We start from the raw sequence: 25,768 nt of genomic DNA, 5'->3' as shown, positions 1-25,768 counted from the left end.
CCTGGACAACCTGTCACAAGGGATGACCTTCCGCAGACCAGAGTGGGTCATTGTCACGACCGACGCCAGTCTGATGGGCTGGGGCGCGGTCTGGGGATCCCTGAAAGCTCAGGGTCTTTGGTCTCGGGAAGAATCTCTTCTACCGATAAATATTCTGGAACTGAGAGCGATATTCAATGCTCTCAAGGCTTGGACTCAGCTAGCGAGGGCCAAGTTCATACGGTTTCAATCAGACAACATGACAACTGTTGCGTACATCAACCATCAGGGGGGAACAAGGAGTTCCCTGGCGATGGAAGAAGTGACCAAAATCATTCTATGGGCGGAGTCTCACTCCTGCCACCTGTCTGCTATCCACATCCCAGGAGTGGAAAATTGGGAAGCGGATTTTCTGAGTCGTCAGACATTGCATCCGGGGGAGTGGGAACTCCATCCGGAAATCTTTGCCCAAGTCACTCAACTGTGGGGCATTCCAGACATGGATCTGATGGCCTCTCGTCAGAACTTCAAAGTTCCTTGCTACGGGTCCAGATCCAGGGATCCCAAGGCGGCTCTAGTGGATGCACTAGTAGCACCTTGGACCTTCAAACTAGCTTATGTATTCCCGCCGTTTCCTCTCATCCCCAGGCTGGTAGCCAGGATCAATCAGGAAAGGGCGTCGGTGATCTTGATAGCTCCTGCGTGGCCACGCAGGACTTGGTATGCAGATCTGGTGAATATGTCCTCGGCTCCACCATGGAAGCTACCTTTGAGACGAGACCTTCTTGTTCAAGGTCCGTTCGAACATCCGAATCTGGTCTCACTCCAGCTGACTGCTTGGAGATTGAACGCTTGATCTTATCGAAGCGAGGGTTCTCAGATTCTGTTATCGATACTCTTGTTCAGGCCAGAAAGCCTGTAACTAGAAAGATTTACCACAAAATTTGGAAAAAATATATCTGTTGGTGTGAATCTAAAGGATTCCCTTGGGACAAGGTTAAGATTCCTAAGATTCTATCCTTCCTTCAAGAAGGATTGGAAAAAGGATTATCTGCAAGTTCCCTGAAGGGACAGATTTCTGCCTTGTCTGTGTTACTTCACAAAAAGCTGGCAGCTGTGCCAGATGTTCAAGCCTTTGTTCAGGCTCTGGTTAGAATCAAGCCTGTTTACAAACCTTTGACTCCTCCTTGGAGTCTCAACTTAGTTCTTTCAGTTCTTCAGGGGGTTCCGTTTGAACCCTTACATTCCGTTGATATTAAGTTATTATCTTGGAAAGTTTTGTTTTTGGTTGCAATTTCTTCTGCTAGAAGAGTTTCAGAATTATCTGCTCTGCAGTGTTCTCCTCCTTATCTGGTGTTCCATGCAGATAAGGTGGTTTTACGTACTAAACCTGGTTTTCTTCCAAAAGTTGTTTCTAACAAAAACATTAACCAGGAGATTATCGTACCTTCTCTGTGTCCGAAACCAGTTTCGAAGAAGGAACGTTTGTTGCACAATTTGGATGTTGTTCGCGCTCTAAAATTCTATTTAGATGCTACAAAGGATTTTAGACAAACATCTTCCTTGTTTGTTGTTTATTCCGCTAAAAGGAGAGGTCAAAAAGCAACTTCTACCTCTCTCTCTTTTTGGATTAAAAGCATCATCAGATTGGCTTACGAGACTGCCGGACGGCAGCCTCCCGAAAGAATCACAGCTCATTCCACTAGGGCTGTGGCTTCCACATGGGCCTTCAAGAACGAGGCTTCTGTTGATCAGATATGTAGGGCAGCGACTTGGTCTTCACTGCACACTTTTACCAAATTTTACAAGTTTGATACTTTTGCTTCTTCTGAGGCTATTTTTGGGAGAAAGGTTTTGCAAGCTGTGGTGCCTTCCATCTAGGTGACCTGATTTGCTCCCTCCCATCATCCGTGTCCTAAAGCTTTGGTATTGGTTCCCACAAGTAAGGATGACGCCGTGGACCGGACACACCTATGTTGGAGAAAACAGAATTTATGTTTACCTGATAAATTACTTTCTCCAACGGTGTGTCCGGTCCACGGCCCGCCCTGGTTTTTTAATCAGGTCTGATAATTTATTTTCTTTAACTACAGTCACCACAGTATCATATGGTTTCTCCTATGCAAATATTCCTCCTTAACGTCGGTCGAATGACTGGGGTAGGCGGAGCCTAGGAGGGATCATGTGACCAGCTTTGCTGGGCTCTTTGCCATTTCCTGTTGGGGAAGAGAATATCCCACAAGTAAGGATGACGCCGTGGACCGGACACACCGTTGGAGAAAGTAATTTATCAGGTAAACATAAATTCTGTTTTTCATTGAATGTGCTATCTGAACTATGTAGCACTAGTTAAGTGCATAGTCTTCTTTTTTTTATTTTATTTTTCTTCTACTCAGTGTGTGTGTGTATATATGTGTGTATATATGTGTGTATGTGTATATATATATATATATATATATACTGTGTGTATATATATATATATATATATATGGATGTGTGTGTGTATATATATGTATGGATGTGTGTGTGTGTGTGTATATATATATATATGTGTGGATGTGTGTGTGTATATGTGTATGGTTGTGTGTGTGTGTGTATATATATATATATGTATGTGTATATGTGTGTATATGTGTTTGTGTATGTATGTGTGTATATATATATATATATGTGTGTGTGTGTGTATGTATTTGTGTGTGTGTATATATGTATATATATATATATATATATATATATGTGTGTGTGTATATGTGTGTATGTATATGTGTGTGTATATATATATATATATGTGTGTGTGAATGGATGTGTGTATATATATATATGTGTGTGTATGTATGTATGTATGTATGTATATATATATACATACACACACACAAATTATAAATATATATACATTTATACACACACACACATACATACATATATATATATATATATATATATATATATATATATATATAATTTGTTTCCATTTTTTAATGTGCCCCCCCTGATTAAACACTGGCCCCACCTTGGCCCCCCCAGTAAAATTTTCTAGAACCGCCACTGCATAAGGTCATATGTGTTCACATAGAAGCTATTTTTGCAAATTATTTTTCCTGGAGATATTTTAAAAGCCATTTATATTAGGTCTGAATTTTCTACAACCCATTTTTTTAAAAAGGAAAATGTTTTCAGTAATTAAAACATAGGTTTGTAATTGTTAATTGTTTATATGGTAGTGAAAAATACAGACTGACATTGAAAGGGCTATTACATTTGACATTTCAACAATGCATAAAATGTTTCATTATTTATATTGCAGACATTTTTTTGTAAAATACATCTAAAAAATGTATTTGTTTCACTTTCTCCCAGGGAGGATTGGGTTAATACTTTAAGGCAATTTATGCAAGCTTTTGTTTACTTGCCCTCCCTCCCTAAGCTTCTATGGTGTCACATGCTTTTTAAATGTGGATTATCAGATTTGCATCTACAATCATAATAGGCAAATTGTTCTTTGCAATAGTAACCTAGTCCAATCAGTGCTAAACCACCTTAAAGGGGGCTGTCAGAAGATGCTTAGATACAAGTTAATCACAGAGGTATAAACTATATTAATATAACAGGGTCGGTTATGCAAAACTGGGGATTGGGTAATAAAGGGATTATCTATCTTTCTCTTGTTAAGTGTGTTCAGTCCACGGGTCATCCATTACTTATGGGATATATTCTCCTTCCCAACAGGAAGTTGCAAGAGGATCACCCAAGCAGAGCTGCTATATAGCTCCTCCCCTCACATGTCATACCCAGTCATTCTCTTGCAACCCTCAACAAAGAAGGTCGCGAGAGGAGCTGGAGTTTTTACTTAATTATTCTTCAATCAAAAGTTTGTTATTTTAAATGGCACCGGAGTGTGCTGTTTTTCTATCTCAGGCAGTATTTGGAAGATGAAACTGCCTGCGTTTTCTATGATCTTAGCAGGCGTAACTAAGATCCACTGGCTGTTCTCGACATTCTGAGGAGTGGGGTAACTTCAGAAAATGGGAATAGCATGCGGGGTCTCCCGCAAATGAGGTATGTGCAGTACAATATTTTCTGGGAATGGAATTGACTAAGAAAACACTGCTGTTACCCGTATGATGTAAGTACAGCCTTAAATGCAGTAGTAGTGACTGGTATCAGGCTGATAAATGTATGCACAGTAGAGTTATTTTCTAGGGACTAGAATTTGACTGAAAAAATACTGTTAATACTGATATAATGTGTGAGCCTTAACTGCAGTAGAAGTGACTGGTAGCAGGCTTAGTAATAACTTTACACTGCATCTGAAATGTTGTTTTTTAAAGACGTTTACTGGCATGTTAATCGTTTTGTGAGGTACTTTGGTGATAAATCTTTTTGGGCATGATTTTTTTCCACACGGCTAACGTATATTTCTGCATAGAAACCGTTATATCAGGTCTCCCACTGTTGTAATAGGAGTGGGAGGGACCTTTTTTAGCGCCTTGTTGCGCAGTTAAAATTCTAGCACAGTCTTCCTGCTTCTTCCTCTTTGATCCAGGACGTCTCCCAGAGAGCTCAGGGATCTTCAAAATTCGTTTTTGAGGGAGGTAATCAGTCACAGCAGACCTGTGACAGTGTGTTTGACTGTGATAAAAGCGTTAAATCTTAATTTGATATCCATTTTTTGGGTACTGAGGGGTTAATCATCCTTTTGCTAATGGGTGCAATCCTCTGCTAATTAATACATTTAAAGAATTGTTGACTATAACTGAACTAGTTCTTTGTTATTCAATTGTGTTTTTTAAAAAAGCGCTGCAGCGTTTTTTATATTGCTTGTAAACTTATTGAAGTAATTTCCAAGCTTGCTAGCTTCATTGCTAGTCTGTTTAAACATGTCAGATACAGAGGAATCTGCTTGTTCATTATGTTTAAAAGCCGATGTGGAGCCCAATAAAAATATGTGTACCAATTGTATTGATATTACTTTGAATAAAAGTCAATCTGTACCGATAAAGAAATTATCACCAGACAACGAGGGGGAAGTTATGCCGTCTAACTCTCCTCACGTGTCAGTACCTGCGTCTCCCGCTCGGGAGGTGCGTAAGATTGAGGCGCCAAGTACATCAAGGCCCTTACAAATCACTTTACATGATATGGCTAATGTTATGAAAGAAGTATTATACAATATGCCCGAGTTAAGAGGCAAGCGCGACAGCTCTGGGTTAAGGAGAGAGCGCGCCAATGACACGAGAGCCATGTCTGATACTGCGTCACAATTTGCAGAACATGAGGACGGAGAGCTTCATTCTGTGGGTGACAGTTCTGATTCGGGGAGACCGGATTCAGAAATTTCAAATTTTAAATTTAAGCTTGAAAACCTCCGCGTGTTGCTAGGGGAGGTGTTAGCGGCTCTGAATGATTGTGACACGGTGGCAATCCCAGAGAAATTATGTAGGCTGGATAAATACTATGCGGTACCGGTGTGTACTGACGTTTTTCCTATACCAAAGAGGCTTACAGAGATTATTAGCAAGGAGTGGGATAGACCCGGTGTGCCTTTTTCCCCTCCTCCGATATTTAGAAAAATGTTCCCTATAGACGCCACCACACGAGACTTATGGCAGACGGTCCCTAAGGTGGAGGGAGCAGTTTCTACTTTAGCCAAGCGTACCACTATCCCGGTGGAGGATAGCTGTGCTTTCTCAGATCCAATGGATAAAAAATTAGAGGGTTACCTTAAGAAAATGTTTGTTCAACAAGGTTTTATATTACAGCCTCTTGCATGCATTGCGCCTGTCACTGCTGCAGCTGCATTATGGTTTGAGTCTCTGGAAGAGGCGATTCGCACAGCACCATTGGATGAATCTTTGAGCAAGATTAGAACCCTTAAGCTAGCTAATGCGTTTGTTTCGGATGCCGTAGTGCATTTAACCAAACGTACGGCTAAGAATTCCGGATTCGCCATACAGGCGCACAGAGCGTTTTGGCTTAAATCCTGGTCAGCAGATGTAACTTCTAAGTCTAAACTACTAAACATTCCTTTCAAAGGGCAGACCTTATTCGGGCCCGGTTTGAAGGAAATTATTGCTGACATTACTGGAGGTAAGGGCCACACCCTTCCTCAGGACAGGGCCAAATCAAAGGCCAAACAGTCTAATTTTCGTGCCTTTCGTAATTTCAAGGCAGGAGCAGCATCAACTTCCTCTGCTCCAAAACAGGAAGGAACTACTGCTCGTTACAGACAGGGTTGGAAAGGCAACCAGTCATGGAACAAGGGCAAGCAGGCCAGAAAGCCTACTTCCGCCCCTAAGACAGCATGAAGACAGGGCCCCCTTTCCGGAGACGGATCTAGTGGGGGGCAGACTTTCTCTCTTCGCCCAGGCTTGGGCAAGAGATGTACAGGATCCCTGGACGTTGGAGATTATATCTCAGGGATACCTTCTGGATTTCAAAACTTCTCCTCCACAAGGGAGGTTTCATCTGTCAAGGTTATCAACAAACCTAGTAAAGAAAGAGGCATTTCTACAATGTGTACAAGACCTCTTAGTGATGGGAGTGATCCACCCAGTTCCGCGAACGGAACAGGGGCAAGGGTTTTATTCAAATCTGTTTGTGGTTCCCAAGAAAGAGGGAACTTTCAGACCAATCTTAGACTTAAAAATCTTAAACAAATTCCTAAGGGTTCCGTCGTTCAAGATGGAAACCATTCAGACCATCCTACCCATGATCCAAGAGGGTCAATATATGACCACAGTGGACTTAAAGGATGCCTACCTTCACATACCGATTCACAAAGATCATTATCGGTACCTAAGGTTTGCCTTTCTAGACAGGCATTACCAGTTTGTAGCTCTTCCCTTCGGGTTAGCTACGGCCCTGAGAATTTTTACAAAGGTTCTGAGCTCACTTCTGGCGGTACTAAGACCACGAGGCATAGCGGTTGCTCCGTACCTAGACGACATTCTGATACAAGCGTCAAGTTTTCCAAATGCAAAGTCTCATACAGAGATAGTTCTAGCATTTCTGAGGTCGCATGGGTGGAAAGTGAACGTAGAGAAGAGTTCTCTGTTACCACTCTCAAGGGTCCCTTTTCTAGGGACTCTTATAGATTCTGTAGAGATGAAGATTTACCTGACGGAGTCCAGGTTATCAAAGATTCTCAATGCTTGCCGTGTCCTTCACTCCATTCCAAGCCCATCAGTAGCTCAGTGCATGGAAGTAATCGGCTTAATGGTCGCGGCAATGGACATAGTGCCATTTGCGCGTCTACATCTCAGACCGCTGCAACTATGCATGCTAAGTCAATGGAACGGGGATTACTCAGATCTGTCCCCTTTGCTAAATCTGGACCAGGAGACCAGAGATTCTCTTCTCTGGTGGTTGTCACGGGTTCATCTGTCCAAAGGAATGACTTTTCGCAGACCAGATTGGACGATTGTAACAACAGATGCCAGCCTACTAGGCTGGGGAGCAGTCTGGAACTCCCTGAAGGCTCAGGGATCGTGGACTCAGGAGGCTCCTCCCGATAAACATTCTAGAATTAAGAGCAATATTCAATGCTCTTCTAACTTGGCCTCAGCAACACTGAGGTTCATCAGATTTCAGTCGGACAACATCACGACTGTGGCTTACATCAATCATCAAGGGGGAACCAGGAGTTCCCTAGCGATGTTGGAAGTCTCGAAGATAATTCGCTGGGCAGAGTCTCACTCTTGCCACCTGTCAGCGATCTACATCCCAGGCGTGGAGAACTGGGAGGCGGATTTTCTAAGTCGACAGACCTTTCATCCGGGGGTGTGGGAACTTCACCCGGAGGTATTTGCTCAAATGATTCGTCGTTGGGGCAAACCGGATCTGGATCTCATGGCATCTCGCCAGAACGCCAAGCTTCCTTGTTACGGATACAGGTCCAGGGACCCGGGTGCGGTGCTGGTAGATGCACTAGCAGCCCCTTGGGTTTTCAACATAGCTTATGTGTTTCCACCTTTTCCGTTGCTACCTCGACTGATTGCCAGGATCAAACAGGAGAGAGCATCGGTGATTCTGATAGCGCCTGCGTGGGCACGCAGGACCTGGTATGCAGACCTAGTGGACATGTCGTCCTGTCCACCATGGTCTCTACCCCTGAGGCAGGACCTTCTAATCCAGGGTCCTTTCAACCATCCAAACCTAATTTCTCTGAGACTGACTGCTTGGAAATTGAACGCTTGATTCTATCAAAGCGTGGGTTTTCGGATTCGGTTATTGATACATTAATACAGGCTCGGAAACCTGTTACCAGAAAAATTTACCACAAGATATGGCGTAAATATTTATATTGGTGTGAATCCAAGAGTTACTCATGGAGTAAGGTTAGGATTCCTAGGATATTGTCTTTTCTACAAGAGGGTTTAGAAAAGGGCTTATCCGCTAGTTCACTAAAGGGACAGATTTCTGCTCTGTCTATTCTTTTACACAAGCGTCTGGCAGAGAATCCAGACGTCCAGGCTTTTTGTCAGGCTTTGGCTAGGATTAAGCCTGTGTTTAAAACTGTTGCTCCTCCGTGGAGCTTAAACTTAGTTCTTAAAGTTCTTCAGGGTGTTCCGTTTGAACCCCTTCATTCAATTGATATTAAGCTTTTATCTTGGAAAGTTCTGTTTTTGATGGCTATTTCCTCGGCTCGAAGAGTCTCTGAGTTATCTGCCTTACATTGTGATTCTCCTTATCTGATCTTTCATTCAGACAAGGTAGTCCTGCGTACTAAACCTGGGTTTTTACCTAAGGTTGTTTCTAACAGGAATATCAATCAAGAGATTGTTGTTCCATCGTTATGTCCTAATCCTTTTTCAAAGAAGGAACGTCTTTTGCATAATCTAGACGTGGTCCGTGCCCTGAAGTTCTACTTACAGGCAACTAAAGATTTTCAACAAACTTCTTCTCTGTTTGTCGTTTACTCTGGACAGAGGAGAGGTCAAAAGGCTTCGGCTACCTCTCTCTCTTTTTGGCTTCGTAGCATAATACGCTTAGCCTATGAGACTGCTGGACGGAAGCCTCCTGAAAAAATTACAGCTCATTCCACTAGAGCCGTGGCTTCCACCTGGGCCTTTAAGAATGAGGCCTCTGTTGAACAGATTTGCAAGGCTGCAACTTGGTCTTCACTTCATACTTTTTCCAAATTTTCCAAATTTGACACTTTTGCTTCTTCGGAGGCTGTTTTTGGGAGAAAGGTTCTACAGGCAGTGGTTCCTTCTGTTTAATGTTCCTGCCTTGTCCCTCCCATCATCCGTGTACTTTAGCTTTGGTATTGGTATCCCATAAGTAATGGATGACCCGTGGACTGAACACACTTAACAAGAGAAAACATAATTTATGCTTACCTGATAAATTTATTTCTCTTGTAGTGTGTTCAGTCCACGGCCTGCCCTGTCATTTTGAGGCAGGTTCTAAATTTTAAATTATAACTCCAGTCACCACTGCACCCTATAGTTTCTCCTTTCTCGTCTTGTTTCGGTCGAATGACTGGATATGACATGTGAGGGGAGGAGCTATATAGCAGCTCTGCTTGGGTGATCCTCTTGCAACTTCCTGTTGGGAAGAGAATATATCCCATAAGTAATGGATGACCCGTGGACTGAACACACTACAAGAGAAATAAATTTATCAGGTAAGCATAAATTATGTTTTTTAAACAACAAAAATTCTGGTGTTGACTGTCCCTTTTAAGGGCAAACAGAGTTTGTGCAATATCTGAATATTCGTTTGTGATTGGTTTGCAGGGATTCTTTTGTTCTGGGGGACAGGGAAATCAGTGAAAAGAATAAACATAAAACAATTTAAGAATTTGACAAAATAAAGCTGCAGTTTTTAATGCAAAATGATTCTTAAATATGAAGGTTTATAATTATGTAGTTTACAATCTGTGTTTAGTGTCCCTTTAATATTGCGTGGTTAGTCTATCGGTCTAGCAGAGTCTGGAAAGGTAAAGTCTCTTGATATATATTTTCCAAACCTCTAAAATAAATAAAACTACTTTCCTAATTTTTTGTTATTCCTGGATTCGACAATCTTTTAATTTAGCATACTGCTTATGTGTGAAACAAACAAGCTTGTTAATCTGGTTTATTCTTATCCTACTAATAGGCACATTATGTCCTGCAGTTCCCATTATGTTGCTTTGCTTCACTATGAATTCACCAAATCCTGTCCTACAGTTATTAAGTTACGGTCCAGTCCATTCCTGACTGAGTATTGGCAAGTACTGTTAAAATTAAACTTTCATGACTTAGATAAGGCATGCAGTTTTAAACGACTTTCCATTTGACTTTTATAATCAAATTTGCTTTTTCTCTTGGAATTCTTTGTTGAAACTAAACCTAGGTAGGCTGGGATTTATATGCTAATTTCTAAGCCCTTGAAGGCCACCCCTTATCTGAATGCATTTGACAGTTTTTAACAGCTAGACAGCGCTGGTTCTTGTGTGCCATCTAGAGAACATTGTGCCCATGGAGTTATTCATGAATCAGCACTGATTAGCTAAAATGCAAGTCTGTCAAAAGAACTGAAATAGGGGGGGCAGTCTGCAGAGGCTTATATACAAGGTAATCACAGTGGTAAAAAATATATTAATATAACCATGTGGGGAATGCAAAACTGGGGAATGGGTAATACAGAAATTATCTATCTTTATAAACTATAACAATTCTGGAGTAGACTGTTCCTTTAAGTTTCTGATGGGGCAGTTTGTGAGAGAATATTACCTGGTCCATTTTTTTGCTTTCAGGTTGCTTAACCAAACCATTTCTGATAAAGAGGCTGTAAAATGTTGAATCTGACAGTTCTTAGATTTGTGCTTTACCCATAGGGTCTTGATTAGCCCAGTGAACATATTCAACAAAGCTAGCCCAATCCTTAAATGAGACCTTTACTCAAGATTGCCTGTTGTCCTAAATTATTGGGATCTGTAGGGATCACATCTGTTCACAACAGAAACCATCTACTGAGGTTAGAGGCTTTAATTCATAGTGTAGTGCAGCTGCTGAAAGCATTTCATCTAGATTATGGTGATCACAATTTTCTGACTGATATACTCAGGAAATGGCTAATAAGATTTGTTTTTCTTTATTTTTTTTGTACGTCAACAAAACTGTTATTTTTCCTGAAAAAGTTTAAGCAAGTCTTACATTTCCACTAATAATTACAACATAACATGAAATGTCTTAAGGTAAGGGAAGTGCATTTATCATTTCCTGGATGTAAAAAGACAAGTTAATTAAAATATATGTATACTAGTCCTAAAGCCCGTGAACACATGCCATTTTTTGCAGTACAGCAGTCCCACTCCTTTCTTTCTCTCCCCCTCTCTTTTACGCGCTCTCTCTCTCCCCTCTCTTTTGCTCTCTCTCCCCCCTCTCTTTTGCTCGCTCTCTCTCCTCCCCTCTCTTTTGCTCTTTCTCTCCCCCCCCCTCTCTTTTGCTCTCTCTCTCTCTTCCCCTCTCTTTTGCGCTCTCTCTCCCCCTCTTTTGCGCTCTCTCTCTCTCCCCCTCTCTATTGCTCTCTCGCTCTCTCTCCCCCTCTCTTTTGCGCTCTCTCTCCCCCTCTCTTTTGTGCTCTCTCTCTCCCCCTCTCTTTTGCGCTCTCTCTCCCCCTCTTTTGCTCTCTCTCTCGCCCCTTTTTTTTTGCTCTCTCTCCCCCTCTTTTTTATTCTCTCGCCCCTTTTTTTTGCTCTCTCTCTCCCCCTCTTTTTTTTGTTCTCTCTCTCGCCCCTTTTTTTTTGCTCTCTCTCTCCCCCTCTTTTTTGCTCTCTCTCCCCCTCTTTTTTTGCTCTCTCTCTCTCCTCCTCTCTTTTGCGCTCTCTCTCCCTCTCTCTTTTGCACTCTCTCTCCCCCTCTCTTTTTGCGCTCTCTCTCCCCCTCTCTTTTTGCACTCTCTCTCCCCCTCTCTTTTTTTGCTCTCTCTCCCCCTCTCTTTTGCCCTCTCTCTTCCCCTCTTTTGCACTCTCCCTCCCCTTCTCTTTTGCTCTCTCCCCCTCTTTTTTGCTCTCTCCCCCTCTTTTTTGCTCTCTCTCTCCCCCTCTTTTTTGCTCTCTCTCTCCCCCTCTTTTTTGCTCTCTCTCTCCCCCTCTTTTTTGCTCTCTCCCCTCTTTTTTGCTCTCTCTCTCTGCCCCTCTCTTGTGTGCTCTCGCTCTCTCCCCTTCTCTTTTGTGCAGGGGCGAAACTACAAGGGGTGAAGAGGTTGCAGGTGCGACTGGGCCCCTGAGGGTGGGGGCCCAGCTTATAAAAAAAAAAAAAAAAAGGGTTAGTGTTTCTGTTTTACCCATTGGTGTTTATGTGTGTGTGTGTATGGTGTGTGTATGTATGTGACTGTGTGTGTATTTATGCATGTATGTGTGTTTGTGTATGTTTGTGGAACCAGCAAATTACAGACCTTGTTACTACAGCATGGGGTGGGCAGGGGGTAAACAATGTCACTATACAGTACCACTATATACAGTATGGGGGGGGTGGACCATGTCTATGACTACTGTGGTCACTTTATAAAGTACTGGGGCGGGTAGGGTCAGGCCAGCAGATTACAGACTGTGTCACTAACTCACTATATACAGTACTGGTGGGTTAAACAGTGTCACTATATACAGTAATAGGGGGTCAGACCATCTCAGAGACTGTGGGCACAGGGTACCTCCTTTTGCAGACATGTAATCTTTTTTCTGTGTTAAATGTAAAAAAAAAAAAAAAATGTTTTAAATTCAGCTTTTTTTGGAGGGGGGGCCCTTCTTAGATTCTTGCACCTGGGCCCTGTGGTTTCTAGTTACGCCTCTGCTTTCGCGCTCTCTCCCCCTCTTTTTTGCTCTCTCTCTCCCCCTCTTTTTTGCTCTCTCCCTCCCCCTCTTTTTTGCTCTCTCTCTCCCCCTCTTTTTTGCTCTCTCTCTCCCCCTCTCTTTTGTGCTCTCTCTCCCCCTCTCTTTTGTGCTCTCTCTCCCCCTCTCTTTTGCCCTCTCCCCCCCTCTCTTTTGCCCTCTCTCCCCCTCTCTTTTGCCCTCTCTCCCCCTCTCTTTTGCCCTCTCTCCCCCTCTCTTTTGCCCTCTCTTCCCCTCTCTTTTGCGCTCTCTTCCCCTCTCTTTTGCCCTCTCTCTTTCCCCCTCTTTTTTGCGCTCACTCTCCCCCTCTTTTTTGCGCTCTCTCCCCCTCTCTTTTGTGCGCTCTCTCCCCCTCTCTTTTGTGCTCTCTCTCCCCCTCTCTTTTGTGCACTCTCTCCCCCTCTCTTTTGTGCTCTCTCTCCCCCTCTCTTTTGTGCTCTCTCTTTCCCCTCTCTCTTTCCCCTTCTCTTTTGCGCTCTCTCTCCCCCCTTCTCTTTTGCGCTCTCTCTCCCCCTCTCTTTTGTGCTCTCGCCCTCTCCCTTTCTCTTTTGCTCTCTCTCTCCCCTCTCTTTTGCACTCTCTCTCCCCCTCCTTTTTTGCTCTCTCTCTCCCCTCTCTTTTGCACTCTCTCTCTCCCCCTCTCTTTTGCCCTCTCTCTTGCCCTCTCTCTTCCCCTCTCTTTTGCACTCTCTCTCTCCCCCCTCTTTTTTGCGCTCTCTCTCCCCCTCTTTTTTGCGCTCTCTCTCCCCGTCTTTTGTGCTCTCTCCCCTCTCTTTTGTGCTCTCTCTCCCCTCTCTTTTGCACTCTCCCCCCCTCTCTCCCCTCTCTTTTGCGCTCTCTCTCTCCCCTCTCTTTTGCACTCTCTCTTCCCCTCTCTTTTGCACTTTCTCTCCCCCTCTTTTTTGCTCTCTCTCCCTCTCTCTTTTGCGCTCTTTCCCCCTCTTTTGTGCTCTCTCTCTCCCCTATTCTTTTGCTCTCTCTCTCCCCCTCTCTTTTGCACTCTTCCCCTTTCTTTTGCGCTCTCTCTCCCCCCTCTCTTTTGCTATCTCTCCCTCTCTCTTTTGCTCTCTCTCCCCCTCTTTTTCCACCCTCTCGTTTGCTCTCTTTTTCCACCCTCTCGTTTGCTCTCTTTTTCCACCCTCTCATTTGCTCTCTCTTCCCCCTCGTTTGCTCTCTCTTCCCCCTCGTTTGCTCTCTCTTCCCCCTCGTTTGCTCTCTCTTCCCCCTCGTTTGCTCTCTCTTCCCCCTCTCTTTTGCTCTCTCTCTCCCCCCTCTTTTGCTCTCTCCCCCTCTTCGGACAAACATACTTGGCCTTTTATTATATAGGATGAGAGGTCCTCTATGTCAAATGAGGTAATCTCTTTTAAGATCAAGCAGAGAGAACTGTGTGCAGTCTTAGAGAACCTTATTTTTATGCCCCAAACAGTATTTCACATTGTGGTTTTATAGTTCTCAGCTTTTAGATGATATGGGGGTCGATTTATCAAAGGCTTCGCCTGTCTTCGCCCCCTACAACTGCAGGTTTTTACAAGAGAACCTGCAGTCCATATTTATCAAGCAGCGGTCAGCTCTTAGGTGGAGAATTTCAATCTCCCCGGTCTCGTCCGACCGGCGAGATTGAGGAAAATATCTGGTCTATAAACCGTGGAATTTTATATTTCAGTAGAACATTTTCAGCACCCAGGAGGTCATAGTATGTGTAAAAATGAGCTGACTTAAAGGTTTACTCACAACATGTTGAATACACTAAACAAATTTTATGAGATAACAAAATAAAAAAGATTACCTGTTTGGTACAGTAGGACTACCCATCATATATGGAAAATCCAATAATTTCTATGAGACTAAACTTTTATGTGTAAATGTGATCTTTATTTTATTGCAAAATACCTTTTGTTTGTTTTTTTGTTTTGTTTTTTGCATTTTATGAGCATTATTAAAAATAAAAAAATGTTGATTTATAGAGAATTTATTTAATTGTACTTAGGGTATTAAATAATGAAAACTAGCAGGTATTGTTTTTTTTTGTTTGTTTGTTTTCCTTTTTATGTATTTTTATGTTTATTTTTGTACTCTTATTTGAAATAAAGCTTACTCTTATCATAACCATTTATTGGCAGATATATAAGAAGCATTGTCTAGGGAAAAGTATTTGTAACTGTAATTAACATTTAAGTTCTTTAGAACTTTCATATAAGGTAAGATAAGTGATGGACATGTTTTTGACAAATATCTTTATTCTTATACGTTTTTTTTAATAAATAAGCGCAGACTTTGTTTACCTTTAAAAATCACCCATCAGAAATTCTTCTTATCTTTCTCCAGCATGCAGACTCAAGAGACCTTTCTTGTCTTCAAACCAAATGTGGGTGTGAGCCATATTGGGAGTAAAACTTGCCTAATGTATCAGAGAATTTATAGCATTTTTGTTATCACTGTTTAAACAGTGATAGAGGCTTGTTTTTTTTTTTTTACTTACCTATGAAAAAAAAATGTAATCTTTTCACAAACTTTGGGTTTCTGACAGAAATTCACACCGCAGTCATGAGACAAATTGTTGTTTAAGCTCTAGAATTCCCTTTATTCAGAAGTGCACAACACTTCTGAAATGCCCAGCAGCGAAGGAGTTAATCAGTCAGCTGTTAAGGGTAATATTTGCTGTAGTGTAGGGATTACCCTCCTACCTGCCACCTCCCTGATCCCTCCCAAACAGCTTACTTCTTTCTCCTCCCTCCCAATAGAAACCACCATCTTAAGTACTGGCAGCCAGGATGCAGTTTAGGGCTTTTTTAAATTTATTTTTTTATCTTCTGTAGTGTAGGGATCCGTCTTCACCCTACCACCTCCCTAATCCCTCCCAAACAGCTCTCTTGCCTACCCCCCCACTGGTCACTATTATCTTAGTTACTGATAACCAGTCTGCCTGTAACATTTAAAGGCTTTTTTTTTTATTTGATTTGGTTTATTTTAATTTTTCTGTAGTGTTGGGCTTGGGTATATACATTTTGTGATTGGCCAAAAGCTGTCACATGATGCAGGAATCATGGAAAATGGAAGTAACTGATGATATTTTTGTCAGAAAAAAAAACTACCACTTGTATGAAATTCAGTCTAAAAGCTTTTCCGGTGTGTTTTAAATATGTTTTTTTTTACTATGACATTTTTTTGTATTTAATGGTCCTTTAAAAATAATTAATTAAAAAAATTATGTCAAAAAATAATATAGTCTTATATTCAATAGTAGAATTATGCCTCCTCATAAAGCAGACAACTGTGTGCTTATTAGGTAACAGTTATAATAGACAGACCTCTGGAGACAATAAAATGTGTATTGCAGAGGTGGTTGTTTTGCTTTGGCCAGGAACACTCGGTATATATTGTTTTATATATTTTTGTGTTTTATTATGTGTGTTCCTTTTAGATCTCCTAAATGAAGAAATTAGTTTAAAATACATTGTATTATTATTACTGAATGCTCACAGTTAAAGATAGGCTGTACTGTAAAATGTGTTTTCTGTTAATGTGTTCCAATTTACTTGAATTCCCTACATTTATGGGAAATTTTACACAACTACCCATTTTACTTCTAAGATCTATTTTGCTGTGTGCTTTTGATATCTTTTGTTGAAAAACATACCTAGGTAGGTCCAGGGGCAGCAATGCACTAATGGGCAATAGCTGCTGATTGATGGCAGCACATATGTCTTGTCATTGGCTCACTTGATCTGCTCAGCTAGCTCCCAGTAGTGCATTACTGCTCATTCAACAAAGAACCAAATTTGATAACAGAAGTCAATTGGAAAAATGATTAAAACTGTATGCTATACCTAAATAAAGATTTTCTTCTTTTTTTTCATAATTTAACTTGTTTACTCTAATAGATTGTCATTACTAGGGGTTGCTTACAAATCACTATGTAATATTTGTCATGTATTATTTTGAACTCAGAAAGGGAAGAATAAAGCATTCTTTGAATATTTGTAAAGATTTTCTAAACAAAATATTAGGGCAAAAAAATCTTTTTTTTTTTTTTTTTTTTAAATCTGTTACAAAAAAGTTTAGAAGTATAGAAAACATTTTGACAGGTTCCTATTTAAGCAACTGGCAGAATATTTCTGGTCTCGTCTAATGCATATCCTTAAAGGGATACGAAACTCAAAAATGTTCTTTTGTAATTTACGTAGAGAATTAATTTTAAACAATTTAGCAATTTATTTCTGTTATCTAATTTACTATGTTCTTTTGGTATCCTTTACTGAAAATACCTAGATAGGGGTCAGTAAAAGCATTGCTCTACTGTGAGGTAGCTGCTGATTGATGCCTGTTTTCATTGGCTCACCTGATGTGTTCATCTAGCTACCATTGGTGCAATGTTGCTTCTTCGGTAAAGAATACTTATCCAATTAAGCAAATTTATCATATAAGTACATTTAAAATTTGTTTTAAATTGTAAGCTCTATCTGAATCATAAAATATTTTTTGGGGTTTCATGCCCTTTACGATGCTTGCCTGTGAATAAAACTGATCATATATCTTTCAAATTTAAATTTAGATTAGCCAAGTACCAAAATCTGTAGAATTACATAATTTACAAGTGCATAATAAAAAAGACAATGATTTAACACCTACTTCAAATTTAAAATAAGCAGTAGATTTTTTTCTGACAAATTAATTTTTACTCCCATTTCCCGGCCCCCTGTATCATGTGACAGACATCAGCCAATAACAGACTGCTAATATGTATACCCTGTAAGCTTGTGCACATGCTCAGTATGATTTTGTTCCCCAGAAAGTGTATATAAAAAGGAAGTAAATTGGAAAGTGTCTTAAAAGGTCATGCTCTATTGGATTCCTAAAAGTTTATATGATCTTGAGTGTCCCTTTAAGTAGAAGAACAGAGCTAAAATATAACATGTTTTCAATATTTTGCTGCGGTAGTTTATTTACTGTTCATTTAAATAAGAAAAGTGCTGTCTTTCTTAAATAAAATATCATAATTAATATTTGTATGCTTTTTGTTATATATATTTGGGTATTTAATTATTTGGATTAAATATTCCTAAACAAATTTGCACTGTTCTGCATACTCCATTTTGACAGGTACTCTAAACATTTCTAATTGAATCACCTTTTGTTAAACATTGTGACAGATGCAGAACCTTTTATAGCAATAACTATTAACACCTTCAATAGGACTTCAGGGACGCTTTTTTGACTTTAGCGTTTTGCTTTCTACCCACGCATTTCACTCTTAAGGATAAAACATTTATAGAAGTAAATACTGTAATTGTCCGTATCCGGCAATAATTGAGTCACAATTTGGTATGAAAAATGTAAATAGGAAGACAATTTAGCAGTGTGATCATAGACTAACATGATACTTTTCTCTCTCTCTTTTTTTTTAAATATCTTAACAGACAAAGTGGCTTTCCTGGAATGAATCAAAGTGCACTGATGGCAGCAAATTCATATAATCAATCCATGCACAACAATTCAGGCATGATGAACCCACAAGCATCTCCGTATAGCATGATGAACAGTTCAGGTAATTAATAATTTTTCACTAATGATTTAAAAAAAAAAAAAAGAAATTCCAATGACAATTTTTATTGAAAGTTTATTTGCATAAAAAAGTATAAATTAAGAAACAAATTTTGAATTTAGACCATATTGCACATGTGTCTTCTATATAATGTCAGTGTTCTCCACCCAGGCCCTATTTAATGAGCCCACCACCCAACTTATTTTACTGAATTTAAGCTAAAATTAGAAAATATTAATTTTTTTTAATCTTTTTTTCCACAAATTATTGTTAAACCATTTTTTTTTTAAATATGCAATTAATTTGTGCTTTGGATAGCTTAAGTAACATAAATTACGCAAATTGTAGTATTGCAATGTATTGCACTGCCCCCACCTGGCTACTTCATAAGGCCACTCGGCTGGCAACATTTTCTATGGAGAACACTGTAATGTGCTTGATGTAACATGGACAAATGGTGCTATTTTGGTGTGTGTATATATATATATATATATATATATATATATATATATATATATATATATATATATAAAATAATTTTTTGAACCAAAGGAAAAATGTTTATTCATACATTAGTATATAACGTTTCTAGTAATTTTGTAGAAAGGTAAGAATATAGCACTACTTTGTTATACAGCAAGATAAAAAGACAGGACAACCTAAACTGATTCCAATCAAGGCTCTGACACAAATTTGCATATAAGAATATATTCTTGCAGTTTATCAAGATATGGACAGTTATTTTTTTCCACGTGTATACTATTTTGCATTTTCAGTACAACATTTTTGTCAGAATTAAATAATGTATTGACATATTTATTTTGCTTTACCAGCATTTACATACGTTTTTTTAACAAAAGTATGAACAGCCGTTGTCATATTTTAAATTATTTAAAACAACTTGAATTTTTATTTATATAAAATAGAAAATGCCCAAAAAAGTGTATGTGTGTATATATATATATATATATGTATATAACATGTTGTGGACCCAGAAAACTTAACATTCATGTTATTCCTCTGGCTTATTGAGATATTTCGAGAACCCCATTGATGTTATTTAATGAGGTAACAATAAGTATTTCAACTGGTAGTGTGTGTGTATATGTATATGTATATATATATATATATATATATATATATATATATATATATATATATATAAATGTCTCAAAATGGATTTGCACTCTCACCTTGCATGAACAACTACCAGGGTGTCAGGAAATACAGATTCAATTCAGTAAAACAAAATATCCACACTCAATTTTTTTAGAGAAGTGACGTTTCGGGGTACAACACCCTTTCCCTTGTGTATACAAAACAGAGGGTATTGACGCACATCCACTTGCAAATAAACAAAACCTTTGTAAGTGCTCCAAAAAATTGCCTACAAAAAAAACACCTGTGCTTTTATATTAAAATTGGGATTTTAGTCACAAAATATTGCCATATTCTGCTTAACCAGTCACCAATTTGCAAGGTGTCCCAATGTTAACTGATCCTAACACTACAGTTCCTTACCTTTATGGGCTAAATCATATCGGCTTTGTTCTCTTTATAATAGAATGAGACTCCCTGGCTTTATATATATATATATATATATATATATATATATATATATATATATATATATATATATATATACACAAACACAACTCCATTACACTGTCATGAGTACACCTGAACTTGGGTGGGATGCATTAACCAATGGAAGATGGTCAGTTTCTCTTTTTTTTTTTTTAAATACAAATGCACAACGTTTGGTTTAGCACATCTTACAAAAAGTGTATATACATCTTTGGGAGTGCTGCCAATGAGACCAACTGATTACACAAAACGGAGGGTATTGGCGCACATCTACTTGCAAATAAAGAAGACATTCATCCCATAAAGGCAAAGTATTGTAGTGTTAGGACCAGTCAACATTGGGACACCTTATTGGGACTTTATGTTGAAATTAACCATTAACAAGTTGAGTAGATGGTTACTTTTAAATGAACATTTGATTATTTTTTTTTACATTTACAAGTAGTATGCTAAAGATTGTAATGCATTTGCCTTGTTATCTTTGATCAGAGGTACTCCATGTTTTTCTCACAGCCTGGTTATATCAATTCTCTAGGCCAGTGTTTTTCAACCAGTGTGCCGTGGCACACTAGTGTGCCGTGAGAGATCCTCAGGTGTGCCACGGCAGACTGACAACAGTGTGACATATTTTTTAAACTTTGCTTGTTTTTTACTCCCAGTGCAGGGGTAGTTTGTAGGAGGCATGGCATAACAGCACAATACATACAGTATGTGTGTGTTTGTGTGTATGTGTATATATATATGCTGTATTAGGCTACAATGTGTGATTTTTTTTTTAAATTTTGGGATGGTGGTGTGCCACAGGATTTTTTAATGTAAAAAAGTGTGCCACGGCAAAAAAAAGATTAAAAATCACTGCTCTAGGCTGTAGGATTATTATTGATCATTTTATCTGCTGATAACTTTTACAGTAAATAGAAACAAAAATGCCAATTAGAAAATTAAACCGTACAAACAAAGTGAAGTTCAGTATCATCAATGTCGGTTGACCGCCAGGTAAAATATTCCAAACAAATCATTTTAGCTCTTAATGTCCCCTTTAGCTAACAAAGTGTGTTAATTAAAGAATACATTTGTTTAAAGGGACACTCAGGTCAAAATAAACTTTCATGATTCAGATACAGCATGTCATTTTAAACAACTTTCCAATTTACTTCCAATAAAAAAAATATGCACAATCTTTTATATTTACAATTTTTGAGTCACCAGTTCCTACTGAGCATGTGCAAGAATTCACAGCATATACGTATATGCATTTGTGATTGGCTGATGGCTGTCACATGGTACAGGGGGAGTGGAAATATACATAACTGAAATTTGTTAGAAAAAAATCTACTACTCATGTGAAGTTCAAACTAAGTGCTATGGCATTGTCTTGTTATCATGCAGTTGTTAATTAAGCAAATCTACTGTGTTTACTGGTCCTTTAATAATTGTCTTTAGACAAGTTATGGCTGCTGGCTTTGTGATTTCAAGTAAACTAAATGATACTTTGAGGGTTTTGCTTGCCTTAAAGGGACACTGAACCCAAAAAAAATATTTTGTAATTCAGATAAAGCATGCAATTTTAAGCAACTTTCTAATTTACTTCTATTATCAATTTTTCTTCGTTCTCTTGCTATCTTTATTTGAAAAAGAAGGCGCTTTTTTTTTGTTCAGGACTATGGACAGCACTTTTTTATTGGTGGATGAATTTATCCACCAATCAGCAAGGACAACCCAGGTTGTTTACCAAAAATGGGCCGGCATCTAAACTTACATTCTTGCATTTCAAATAAAGATATGAAGAGAATGAAGAAAATGTGATAATAGGAGTAAATTAGAAAGTTGCTTAAAATTTCATGCTCAATCTGAATCACGAAAGAAAAAATGTGGATTCAGTGTCCCTTTAAGCTATGTTCATAATAAACTATATATGTGTGTATGTATGTGTGCATGTTTGTATAATGTGTAAAATATTTATATATTTTCTCTCTTGCATTTTTAAATGTACAGTATATTACCAAAAATAGTTTCCAAGCAAATAGGGTTATTCCATTACTTCAGGGTGTGAGCAGCATTTATATGGGATAGGCATTTTAAAGTGCCTTTTTAAAATTAAATATTTTCCTAAGAACAACAGAAAATCACTGGTCTCATTCTTTAAAGGGAAAGTAAAGACAGCGCATTTAATTTTAAGCAACTTTCCAGTCAGATTTGCTTTGTTCTTTTGGTATCTTTTGTTGAAAATCAATATTAGGTATCCTCTGGAGCCACAATGCACTACTAGGAGCTAGCTGGTGATTGGTGGCTGCAAATATATGCCTCTTGTCATTAGCTCACCTGATGTGTTTAGCCAAATGTGATAATTGAAATAAAATGGAATGTTGTTAAAATTGTAGGCTCTATCTGAACCATGAAAGAAAACTTTTGGGTTTCATGTCCCTTTTTTAAAGTGAAATCCAATTTTCTTTCTTTCATGTTTCAGATATAGCATGCAATTTAAAGCAACTTTCCAATTTACTCCTATTATCAATTTATCTTGATTCTCTTGGTATCTTTATTTGAAATGCAAGAATGTAAAGCTTAGGTGCCGGCCCATTTTCGGTTCAGCACCTGGGTAGCGCTTGCTGATTAGTGGCTGAACCAAAATGGGCCAGCTCCTAAGCTTACATTCCTGCCTTTTCAAAAAAAGATACAAAGAGAACAAAGAAAAAATGATAATAGGAGTAAATTAGAAAGTTGCTTAAAATTGCATGCTCTATCTGAATCCTGAAAGCAAAAAAATTGGGTTTTTATATCTCTTTAACTGCAATATTGCAACGGCAAAATAGGCAACCACAATCTCATGAACAGAGTTTTATAGTCCTAGATCTGGTGTACCAAGAATTCTCGGCCTACAACAATTCTGGTGCAAAAATATTAAAGGAAAGGGAGGGCCTTAAAATACATTTTTAAATGTGTGACAAAAATATTTTCGGAATTTTTTTTTCTTGGACGCACATGGTATCTTGGTATTCTAAATGTATCTTTTCTTTCATGTAATTAGCAAGAGTCCATGAGCTAGTGACGTATGGGATATACATTCCTACCAGGAGGGGCAAAGTTTCCCAAACCTCAAAATGCCTATAAATACACCCCTCACCACACCCACAAATCAGTTTTACAAACTTTGCCTCCTGTGGAGGTGGTGAAATAAGTTTGTGCTTTCCGTCTATCGGTTCCTTTAGTCTCTATTATTTCCTTCAGTTGCTATATATGCATAGAAGTTTTAGGTCTTATGGCCACAGCATTGGATTCAATTCCCTTTGCTCATTTTCACTAGAAAGAACCTTTCCAGTCTTTTATAAGTGTTGTTTCTTCAAGAACATGGTTGGAGGATCAATTTACCAAAAAGTTTGTTTGATTCCTCAGACAAGGGTAACCTTTTTAGGTTTCCTGATAGATTCAGTGCCCTTGATTCTGTCTCTGGCGGACAAGAGGCGTCTGAAATTGGTTTCAGCTTGTCTAAACCTTCAGTCTCAATCTTTCCCTTCGGTAGCCTTATGCATGGAAATTCTAGGTCTTATGACTGCTGCATTGGACGCGATCCCCTTTGCTCGTTTTCACATGCGACCTCTTCAGCTCTGTATGCTGAACCAGTGGTGCAGGGATTATACAAAGATATCTCAATTAATATCTTTAAAACCGATTGTTCGACACTCTCTGACGTGGTGGACAGGCCACTATCGTTTAGTTCAGGGGGCTTCTTTTGTTCTTCCAACCTAGACTGTGATCTCAACAGATGCAAGTCTGACAGGTTGGGGAGCTGTATGGGGGTTTCTGACAGCACAAGGGGTTTGGGAATCTCAGGAGGCGAGATTACCAATCAACATTTTGGAACAATTTTCAGAGCTCTTCAGTCGTGGCCTCTTCTAAAGAGAGAGTCGTTCATTTGTTTCCAGACGGGCAATGTCACAACCGTGGCATATGTCAATCATCAAGGAGGAACTCACAGTCCTCTGACTATGAAAGAAGTCTCTCGAATACTTGTATGGGCGGAATCCAGCTCCTGTCTAATTTCTGCGGTTCATATCCCAGGTATAGACAATTGGGAAGCGGATAATCTCAGTCGCCAAACGCTACATCCTGGCGAATGGTTTCTTCACCCAGAAGTATTTCTTCAGATTGTTCAAATATGGGGACTTCCAGAAATAGATCTGATGGCTTCTCATCTAAACAAGAAGCTTCCCAGGTATCTGTCCAGATCCAGGGATCCTCAGGCGGAAGCAGTGGATGCATTGTCACTTCCTTGGAAGTATCATCCTGCTTATATCTTTCCGCCTCTAGTTCTTTTTCCAAGATTCTAAAGGAGCGTTCGTTTATTCTGCTGGTGGCTCCAGCATGGCCTCTCAGGTTTTGGTATGCGGATCTTGTCCGGATGGCCACTTGCCAACCGTGGACTCTTCCGTTAAGACCAGACCTTCTATCGCAAGGTCCTTTTTTCCATCAGGTTTCTCAAATCCTTAAATTTGAAGGTATGGAGATTGAACGCTTGATTCTCAGTCATAGAGGTTTCTCTGACTCTGTGATTAATACTATGTTACAGGCTCGTAAAACTGTATCTAGGAAGATATATTATCGAGTCTGGAAGATTTACATTTCTTGGTGTTTTTCTCATCATTTTTTCTTGGCATTCTTTTAGAATTCCTAGAATTTTACAGTTTATTCAGGATGGTTTGGATAAGGTTTGTCTGCAATTTCCTTGAAAGGTCAAATCTCTGCTCTTTCTGTTCTTTTTCACAGAAAGATTGCTAGTCTTCCTGATATTCATTGTTTTGTACAACTTTGGCTCCTTGGAGTTTGAATTTGGTTCTGGGGGCTCTTCAAGCTCCTCCGTTTGAACCTATGCATTCGCTGGACATTAAATTACTTTCTTGGAAAGTTTTGTTTGTTTTGGCCATCTCTTCTGCTAGAAGAGTTTCTGAATTATCTGCTCTTTCTTGTGAGTCTCCTTTTCTGATTTTTCATCAGGATAAGGCGGTGTTGCGAACTTCTTTTAAATTTTTACCTAAGGTTGTGAATTCTAACAACATTAGTAGAGAAATTATGGTTCCTTCATTGTGTCCTAATCCTAAGAATTCTAAGGAAAAGTCGTTGCATTCTTTGGATGTAGTTAGAGCTTTGAAATATTATGTTGAAGCTACTAAGGATTTCCGAAAGACTTCTAGTCTATTTGTTATCTTTTCCGGTTCTAGGAAAGGTCAGAAGGCTTCTGCCATTTCTTTGGCATCTTGGTTAAAATCTTTGTTTCATCATGCCTATGCCTATGTCGAGTCGGGTAAAACTCCGCCTCAAAGGATTACAGCTCATTCTACTAGGTCAGTTTCTACTTCCTGGGCGTATAGGAATGAAGCTTCAGATGATCAGATTTGCAAAGCAGCCACTTGGTCTTCTTTGCATACTTTTACTAAATTCTACCATTTTGATGTGTTTTCTTCTTCTGAAGCAGTTTTTGGTAGAAAAGTACTTCAGGCAGCTGTTTCAGTTTGATTCTTCTGCTTATAATTTCAGTTTTTTTCATTATAAGATTTAAACTTTATTTTGGGTGTGGATTTTTTTCAGCGGAATTGGCTGTCTTTATTTTATCCCTCCCTCTCTAGTGACTCTTGCGTGGAAGATCCACATCTTGGGTAGTAATTATCCCATACGTCACTAGCTCATGGACTCTTGCTAATTACATGAAAGAAAACATAATTTATGTAAGAACTTACCTGATAAATTCATTTCTTTCATATTAGCAAGAGTCCATGAGGCCCACCCTTTTTTGTGGTGGTTATGATTTTTTTTGTATAAAGCACAATTATTCCAATTCCTTATTT

At 39.1% G+C, this 25,768-nt stretch overlaps 1 protein-coding gene across 7 annotated transcripts in view; it reads left to right on the top strand.

Moving 5' to 3' along the window:
- The window catches only part of ARID1B (AT-rich interaction domain 1B), an 807,057-nt gene that overhangs the window by 681,515 nt on the left and 99,774 nt on the right, over positions 1 to 25,768 (top strand). For all 7 annotated transcript variants that reach the window (XM_053710956.1, XM_053710958.1, XM_053710954.1 and 4 more), the window contains one exon: positions 18,217 to 18,344. In XM_053710956.1, coding sequence (XP_053566931.1) covers positions 18,217 to 18,344 — 128 coding nt within the window. The remainder of the gene's footprint in view (positions 1 to 18,216; positions 18,345 to 25,768) is intronic.

The sequence above is a fragment of the Bombina bombina genome, chromosome 4 (genome assembly GCF_027579735.1).
Source record: "Bombina bombina isolate aBomBom1 chromosome 4, aBomBom1.pri, whole genome shotgun sequence".
Classification (NCBI taxonomy): Eukaryota; Metazoa; Chordata; class Amphibia; order Anura; family Bombinatoridae; genus Bombina; species Bombina bombina.
The sequence above is the reverse complement of the archived record's forward strand: the minus strand, read 5'-3'. Positions and strand labels throughout refer to the sequence as shown.